Source organism: Sphaeroforma arctica (assembly GCF_001186125.1).
Source record: "Sphaeroforma arctica JP610 unplaced genomic scaffold supercont1.293, whole genome shotgun sequence".
In the NCBI taxonomy this organism is placed as follows: domain Eukaryota; class Ichthyosporea; order Ichthyophonida; genus Sphaeroforma; species Sphaeroforma arctica.
The window spans coordinates 22,465-31,984 of NW_014040265.1; the positions used below are offsets into that span (position 1 = coordinate 22,465).

Here is a 9,520-nt window from a genome sequence, read left to right on the forward strand (position 1 = left end):
GTATGCCATTCATTAGGTCATAAATGCAAGTGCATTTAACTCACAAAGCGAAGCGTTTAAAAAACAGATTAATGCAATCAGAGAGTAGTTTGTGGATGCATTTATCTACCCCTTCATTTTTTTTTTTCGAGTATCAATCTTGTGGAGATCGTGCTATCAATCCCTCGCGGATACCTATCCATGTTCAAGGACGGTTCTGGCGGATACAAATAGGCAAATACTCCTCAGTTGATTGAACATGCACTCCCAGAGAAATACATACCTCAAATTGGCTACCAGAGGCAGATCCCCATACGAAGCCTTAACATCGCTTACAAACGCACTGTCTTTAGCAATTGAGCGTGTGCGGTTAAAAAGCGACAACCTCTCACTCCGCAGATTCTGTAGGTCTTTAAAGTACGCTTGCTCCGACGCCATCTTCTTAATTTACACAATATGCGCTTTGTAAGCCTCACTAATACTTATATTTTTAATAAACTGCTATAAGATTTGACCGCAGGCTTTATGAACCTTGTGCGTGTACGTTTGCTCGTTCAAGTCCTAAGGTTCTAAGTGGGCGTTTGCGAAGTATGCAACTGTGCATGCATGTAGGTACTCCGCTCTACTATATAAGTCTCTATAATTGTCTTTACTGGTATCCAATAATTAAATCCTGTTATGCGTTCTGCTCATAAAGGTGTTCTCGATGTATTTATCTATTTAAACATTCAAGTTGCATGTATGTGTATATATTCATGTGTATATACCCTACGCTATGTATATACCCTACGCTATTAGTGATATTCTGGGACAACGTCGTTTTCATTGGCCGATTCGATTGCCCGCGATTTTCAATGCACGTGAATGCAATGCGGATATCATGAAATAGCCACCTATTCTGAGAACAAGAAAAGGGACATTCTGTACTTTAGCCTTCTAAATAAACATTAGAAGGCTATGTATTTACAAATAACTAGCTAAATAGATAGTCCAGGATTCGATACTTCCTGTTAAAATATATAAACACAAGTATATACCCAGTATTAGCACGCTAGCAGCAGAGCTATCCGTTAATCATGTTGTTAGCTCCAACTACAATGGGACGCTTGGGGATGCGATCGCTCCTGCAATCACAATGGTCACACATGAGGTGTAGTATACACACCAGCAGATACCTGAACTCGGCTGAAAGTAGGTCAATCGCACAACTTCCAACTATATGTTCCCATATTACAAACAAACAACAAATAAGTAGGCAAGACAACAGACAGATTTCGAATAGCCAAAGGGGGTTGCATGCAAGAAGTTATTCAACAGCTACTGAAAGTACCGAAAAGCCGATACCCAAGGTGTGTGCCTGTACGCAGATGAGATACGCCCACACGTACAGTAATATGCGATCCCACGCGTATAGACAAAGAGATGTGCTCTATTTCATCTCACGTGCAAGCATGAATTTGCTTTCAGTGATTATAATATGGTGTGTGATGTGTATGTCTATTCCTTTTTCATTGCCAGCAGAATTCGGGCCCAGAAATGATAAACTACTTGTTGTAACATTTCTTCTCGGGGTCTGAAAGGAAACGGTATCGAGTGTGGAGCTTAGTGCACCACTGAACACTATAAGCACACCAGATACTATGTGATTTAGTGTTTTAACCACCAAATAATCCTATTGAGCGGTTTTAACTTGCCTCAACCCCTGGTGTAACGCGTGCTCTTAGTGCGAGAAGATAGCTTCATTCCCAATACAAGCGTAGCTATTTCTATCTATGCAGCAGTGGGTAGTGGCGTGTATAGGAGCGCATGCACACGAGCCCTGTCTCTCTTTGTACTCAGACGTCCGATAGACCTGCTGTGTATTCTGCATAGATCACACGCGTGGTAATATGTGCATCGCCAGGGACACAGAAACGTGTGATGTATGTATAGACCATCCTATCCATGGGTGAGTTAGGACGAGGGGGGGGGGGGGGGCTTGTACATGCGAGGTCAATCCAGGTACTTTCATTAGGGGTGCAATAGAGCATGAACTAATCAGGTGTATAAGCCGCATGTGCGTGAGACGAGAGTCTGCGTACAGAGACGCATGCCGCTAAGCTAATATTTGGACCATGAAATATATATATATCCGTGTATCTGTGTGGGTAGTCGGTTGAGGTGTTGACTTACTCGTGTGAAAAGGGGAGCTTGTTCGTTGCTTACATCTCGAGAGAGCAGGGTACTCTGGGTGTATTTCCACACCCGTTCTGACAAGTGTATGCCTGAAGTAGCTAGCGTATATGTGGGGGACGAGACACATAGAGTCGTCCCGTGTGGTCAGCGGAGCATCTGTAGGTGTGTACCTCCGCATCCTCGAGAGAGAGATATGCGCATGTGTATGTTTTACGACTACCCGTATGGCTAGTATAGCTTGTACGCTGTAAAACACCTCACTGGAAAACAATATTTTTTAATGCAAGCCCACTCTCACCGCGAGAATTGGTTTCTTGACTCACCCCACCAGCCCTATACGCACACACTTACCACTACAGCCGCACACAACAGTGTGTGTCATGTTGACCGGGGTGCCCGCCAGTGCCACAGTAGACGACATCAGACAAAAGTTCCCCACCACTGGGTACACACCCGGTACTGTCAGTGCAGGTAAGAACGTTGATAGGTTCATCAAGCACGATGGGGTATATTGAGTATGCTTGCACTTAACACAAGAAGGTATAAAGCGTTCTGTTTACTGTCAGTGCAAGTATGAACGTTGATAGGTTGATCAAGCACGATGGAGTATATTGAGTATGCTTGCACTTAACACAAGGAGGTATAGAGCATTTTGTTTAATTTATTTTATTTTTTTAGTGTGTGCATGTGACGTAATTGCCTTCTCTGTTCTCAGACGCAAGCAATTTGTACTCATAATCAATTGTAATTTGATGTGACGTGTGGGTACTCACGTCATGCCAATACACGAATATGTATGATAGTAGAAGGAGTTGCCTTCTTTCCCATGCACGAATATGTATGATAATAGAGGGAACTGCCTTCTATTCACGAATATTTATGATAGTAGACGGAGTTGTCTTCTATACACGAATATGTATGCTAGTAGAGGGAGCTGCTTTCTTTCATATACATGAATACGTATGATAGTAGACGGATTTCCCTTCTTTCACATGCACGAATATGTATTGTGGTAGACGGATCTGCCTTCTATCCACGAATATGTATAATAGTAGAGGGAGTTACCTTCTATCTCATAGCAGGGGAAGGTAAATTGACATGTGCAAGGCTGTGTCGACCGTCGGCATCAGATGCGAACTGTCCCTATCCCAGATGCTAGTACTGTGTCTGTGTGGTATAAGCGTACAATAGGCCAGCTAGGCGTGTACTTGGAAAAGGGTAGTAATGTATGGTTTGGTGCAGATGCCGGATTTTTGAACCCTCGTTGCGGGCTGCACATACCATTCAATGTGTCATGTATGCAGTCAAATGTATAGGCCATGTGCGTTCACAGCACGCGCCTATGCTTGTGAATACAACATGTGCTGCTTAGTACTGTTCACATGTCATGTTTAATCTTGCTATGTACGCATGGTTCAACACAACCGATGACAGTATGAACGAAATATACGTACAGAAGCTATATAGTGCTTTCGAACTCGCTCATACAAAACCTTACAAAGGCTGATTTCCCCTCGTTCAATCAACCCCACTTCCACCTGCCCAGCCAAATGTCAACCTTTTTTTAATCATACCTACCTCATGCCTACCTACCCTATACACAGCTTTTCCGGACTATTCGGCACCAGGTTCTTTGTACCAGAGGAACGCCAAGCTGAATTGGTACGTGTTCTTCACCGGTCCCCACACAAGGAAACAAGTGGAGCTCCAGACAGACGGCATGATGATCTGCGGGTCCTCTGTGAGGGTCAGCATTGTATGTTATTGTTCTCGTGTACCGTTCCTGTGGTATTTTCTGGTAGGGGTAGGGCTAACCCTAAACCCCATAGCAACCCTATAGATCGGGGCTCCGTATATGGTGGGCGCTAAGTATGCTCGTGATGATACGTTGTTGGTCGTTTAGTGATATGGCCTGGTGGGTTTGATGTGCAGTTGACATTTGTCGGGTGCTGGATATCGAACATTCTCGTACCACAACCTGCTTGCTCGTTAATCGCACGCCTATGGTACTTCTCCCGTAATAGATGAACCTTAGTTTGTAAGTGAAATTTTCTCACTCGAAACCAAGTCGGAGATGGTGCACTATTTGGTAAATCACGTTTGATAGGAATTCGTTAGCAGTACTAGAAATCTGCAATAACCATAACACGCATGCACAGTCGCTATAGTGTGCATTGTCGCCGTATAAACGTTCCTACATTTGACTATGACCTGTTTGTATTGTTCACCTCTCGACTTGAGGACAAATTAAACTCGCGGTATAGTAGCACACAAATATATCAATGGACTGAAGACTCGCTATTCATAGCAATTGAGGTGCACTTGTCTGCAGCTCATGATCGCACTCATATTAGTCACTCGCTTTTAATAACTATGACCATACGTACGCTCGCATACACAGAAAAATTCGAGATTTCAACCGCCCACATACTGGTCCAACTATTTGCCCGGGAATCTGAGCGAGCCCTACGACGGTCGATGTGCCGTGTTTTTCAATTTGCCACAAAATACAACCGACAGCGCTATACTGAACTTTTTGAAGCCGCTCACAGTGGAGCGCATCGTGCACGAGAATCCCGGCTCACAAAGGTACATCACGCACAAATTAATTTAATTCGTTTGAGTATGTATCCTAATACGGATGGCCTGCTTTAAATGATAATTGGGCTGAAGCATTTCTCAAATTGGGCTGAAGCAGTCTAAATTTGTAGCAAATACCTACCCAAATGCTTTGAACGTGTCCCAGTGTACCTGTTGCATACCGCACTGAGGCAAGACTAGTTAACAATTTTTGTTTATGGTCAACGATGAATTTTCACGATGCTTACACCCGCAATGGAGTCCAGTCGCATATATACGTGTCTTTGTGCACGTACAATGGGCACTGATTTTATATCGCTAGTATGTCATACGTGATGTATTTGCGTATCATACACGTGATGTCCTCGCATATACTCCATGTTTCAAGCATTGTTTTCGAAACACTGTGCCACTCGAGATTTGCATTGGCTTGACCTTATGATTGCCAGTTTTCAATCTGATTTGATGATTGAGTGCATTCTTCTAGAGTGAGACTTTCTGATTCGAGTGTTTCAATCTGATCCATTATTGTTGGATGGGTCTGACGCCTTATTGTGATGCAACAAGGTAGAATTACGAAGAATCTGTTCCACGCTGCTATGAAGAGGGGTTGTTTTGGAGACGATATGAGGGGGTTTGCTAAATTTCTCTCTGGTTCAAGAGCCTAATATGTATTTTGGTATATTTCTCAATGCCATATCATGAGTTCTTTGTGTACTTCCGAATACTTCGCACAGATACACTCTCCGAGGTCACAGTTGGTCATTCATTAACACTGCAACTTGATTTTTTAACCTTCTATTTGTGAAGCAATACAACCGCGCTTCTGGTGTTCGACTCCGCTGAGACAGCTAATGCCGCGTATGTGCACTTCCACGGTCGTTCTATTGAGACTGAGATGGATGCTGATGGTGAATCTAGTAAGTCTGTGGATCAGGAGCCTGTAGAGATCAGGGTTTTACACGGCTATCGACCTTGGAGGAGTGCCTTTCTCATTGCTTAGTGAAATGAGCTGTGTTCTTCATCAAGCCTCGAGCGCTACATACCCTGTACATAAATGCACCTCACTACTGATATACTTGGAGATGGTCCGCGTTCATTCAACTTCAGCAAAGTTATGTTGACTAGTATGTCACCACTCGATCCCTTTCATCCTGCTGGCGTTGCATTAGTGGTACTACCGTGTGTTGCACTTCGAGGTAGGACAGTTTCCGAAAATTGTGCAAGATTTTTGCAAACTGTTTTCCATTGTCCTGGGATATGTGTAGTTGATATCTATATAGATGCCATCGATTGGCTTGTACGATGCCAGACAAGATATGTTCTCATTCAATGTTCGAGATCTGTAATTACGGGTATCGTATTCTCAGTGCAGCTTCCAATCTGTGTACTGGCAAGATAACAGACGCTGAACTTGATTTGTGAAAGACTTTTCGTTCGCATTTCAGTGGGGCGCCTTCACAATATTTTTAGTAATCAAGCTTTGATCCGAAGTTGTATACACTCGATTTCGGAGCTACGCAAACAAGGGACTGAGAGAACTTCTGAGACCGAAGGAATCAGACGGAATCACCTTAACACTTCCTCATCAGATTTTGTCCTGGATATGTCTAGTCCAGCATTTGACTTCACTTCGACTAGATTATCCCATAAGCTTTCAAATATGTCGATGTGTATTGTTTGAAATATCTTCAACCTGTTATTCCAAATCTCGTCTATCGTCTTGGATGCAGTAGTGAGGCAGAAAATATATCAAATAACAAATCGTGTTCAAACCGAAGTTACAGATGGGATGTGCATCAGAAACTGATATGACTGATACATTCTGTCTTGGTAGAAGCTACCGAGGTCTAATTTTGATGACTAGTAGATATGCTTGAAGTTGACAGGAGAAAGAAAAGGAAACTAATCTATCAGCAGAGAATTTAAAAATAAAAAGTAGCAAGACAATATCTTACGAAGCGCATTGTTGACAGTGTTGATTAGGGCGTCTCGGCGCAGTGGCAGAAGGAGTAGTGGACGATCTATCGGCCAAGCCAAGTTTTTTTTCTTAAACACCAACGACGGGGCCCAGTGGATTTTCGAAATCCCCATCGATGGTCCGCGTGAAAAGAGACTGCCAACTCTCCAAATCAGAAGCAATCCCGAAACACGATCTCTGTGATAAAGTATTTCTATAGTTCTACATGGAACCCCTGAATGAGAGATAGCGAACCATTATCCGCAATATGACCTTTATCCGCAATAAGCGCTACATAATTGACATGGTTGATGTAGTCTTGCACTTTTCTGGGGCGCAATATTTGGTGTTATAGGACTAGACGGTTCCATAATAAACAAAAAAATGTCAGCCCAAATCCGGCTACAGCTACCGCACACTATAGTTTTTGACTTTTTTATATAAAAAAGCTTTCAAATACATTACGCGGCAATGCTTAGGAAAAATATCATGAGGTAGATGCATTCTGTCGAAGCTTGGAGTACAGCTAGCGTGCATTCTTGCACTACACACTGATTTCTATAAACATTTTTTTGCTGCTTGTTTTAGACGTAATTCGTGAAGGCTGATCAACGTTGTATTTTCTTCACTTTAAAATGTGAAATGAGGTAAATAAGCCCGTGACATAAGCCCGTGACAATGCTGACGGAAACAATAATTAAAAATGTCTTGCGTCGATGTGTACGCATGAGCTTAAACAAAAATACTATTTGTGCAATCACACTCCAAGCGGGCTTCTAGCGATATATACTAAAAATACATCTGCCGTAGACTGTTTTGGTATATTTCAGTTTCATCACTTTGTCCGAACCTGTTTCCAAAGCTTCTCGTTCTTCTATGTGACCCAAATGGCGAAAATGATGGCCTCAATAACACCCAGACTAAGACAATCAGTGCCAAAAATAGCGGTCAAATACCGCAAGTGATACCTTAACCTACCCAGTGCGGATCGGAGTTCGTTGGTGACTTCGATACTGCGCATCCGGCGCTTTATTTGACAGAGCATGAGTGGAAATAATATACTGGATCGAGAAGTGTAGCTTAGAGTGGCGTAGGATCCGTTAAGTTCAATAAATCACGATAGGAGCGGTACACCAGTGATGCGTATTTTACAGTCCAACAGGCTGCTAACATCCACGACTGATAGCACCGTAATTGAACTGTGCGTCAACTAACATACTGAATATAAAAAGGAAGGGGACAAATGTTTAGTATGCCCGATGAAGATGCCAAAGACAATTTTCGCGTAAGGACGTGCCAGCATGTTTAAGAAGGTGGGGATTCAGGACTTCGTCGATCCTAACTAAATTTAGGGCAGGCGGATCCATTTCAGAATTACCTCTTACCGGTTAGAATACGTCGCCGTCGTCGTCATTCACGCGGAATTCTCTGAGGCAATCAAAAAGATTGACTACCTCCTCGCTCCAAACATTGGCGAGTGGCTTACGAACTTCGACAGTGATTGTACAACCTGGCAATAAATGCTTAGTGAGAAAACTGAGTCTCGCGCGCGATATTTATTTGAATGTACTGCCAGGGAACAACTACAATTATTAAGGTGGCAAGAATTGTACATAAAATGCGTCTACTTCGGTCCGTTGTTCTGCGTGCACCACCAATAGTTCGACGTTGGTCCGTGCCGTACGAGTCAAATGCATATACGCGTTTGCAAAAAAAAAAAACTCTCACTCCAGGCTCGAGAAACTGCCGCCAATTGGCCCTGACCTCCTTCAGCAATTACAGGAGTGCCACGACTTCCACAGTATCTGGACCCTCCACGAACACCTTGGATCTTTTCTCCAGCATGTTGAAGAACCACCGTACCCTCACCCGTCCCTGACACATCAACTGATGTTCCCCATACCCCGGCTAATCACGCTGTTGAAGTACTACTTCCAAATATCGGTTCAAACCAAATCATCGCGCTTGTTGGTTCCGACTATGATACTTCCGATCCAGGCCACCCAACACATACCGAATTCATCCGTGGTCTGGTGCGGCATTGGCTTACCCCCATCCTCGCTTCTCGACCGGATTATGACAGATAACCTGGTCCTTCTCGGTATTTCGTACTCTGCACTAACCCTTTCCGCGGCACTACACGGCGCAGACCCGATCCGTACCACAGAGGTGGGTACTCTACTTAGTAGGTCAGCAAGCAAATATATGGAACATTCGATAGTAACAGTGTTTTGTCAACACCGGCCCGAATTGACTCAGCACATATCTTCCATTGTCGACTCACTGGGCCCAAGCTTCAAACGGGAATTTACTGACCACTTCCTCCCATCAATCTTTCCTGAACCACTACAGCGACTATGAGAGCCATACCATATGTTCATTCCCTACAGGTCTATTTTTTTTTGTCGCATTCCCTGGTGCTAGCATTTTTAGCCGTACGCGCACCGGCGACCACACCACCCTTTTACTTCAAATCGGCCAAATATTTCAAGACCCCCTCCTGGACTCAGTCAGACACCAGGTGCTAGACTTAATGCCCACAACTAGCGCGAACTATGGCAACTGTAACGACAATATGGACGATATCGAAGTGGATATGTATTATAGCGTTCAGCGGCTGCCACGTCAATATAGACGATATCGAAGCGGATATGTATTGTAGCGTTCGGCGGCTGCCACGACAATATGGACGATATCGAAGTGGATATGCGAAGTAGCGTACGGCTGTAAGGCTGCGGCAACGACAATATGGACGATATCGAATTGGATATTCGATATAGCGTACAGTTGTATGGCTGCGGCAACGACAATATGGACGAGATCGAA

General features: G+C 43.7%; 2 protein-coding genes across 2 annotated transcripts in view; one reads left to right on the forward strand and one right to left on the reverse strand.

Moving 5' to 3' along the window:
* Nucleotides 1-451, reverse strand: part of SARC_04903 (initiator tRNA phosphoribosyl transferase) — a gene marked incomplete at its 3' end in the record, with an annotated part of 2,848 nt that extends 2,397 nt beyond the window's left edge. Inside the window, exon 1 of the mRNA XM_014301247.1 lies at nt 263-451. Coding sequence (XP_014156722.1) covers nt 263-417 — 155 coding nt within the window. The 5' untranslated portion in view covers nt 418-451. The remainder of the gene's footprint in view (nt 1-262) is intronic.
* Nucleotides 452-933: 482 nt separating this feature from the next.
* SARC_04904 (hypothetical protein) lies at nt 934-6,061 on the forward strand. The gene is made up of 5 exons (XM_014301248.1): nt 934-1,328; nt 2,514-2,625; nt 3,759-3,910; nt 4,556-4,743; nt 5,545-6,061. Exons 1-5 carry the CDS (start codon nt 1,056-1,058, stop codon nt 5,735-5,737), a joined length of 918 nt encoding a protein of 305 aa, XP_014156723.1. The 5' UTR covers nt 934-1,055; the 3' UTR covers nt 5,738-6,061.
* Nucleotides 6,062-9,520: the final 3,459 nt, after the last annotated feature.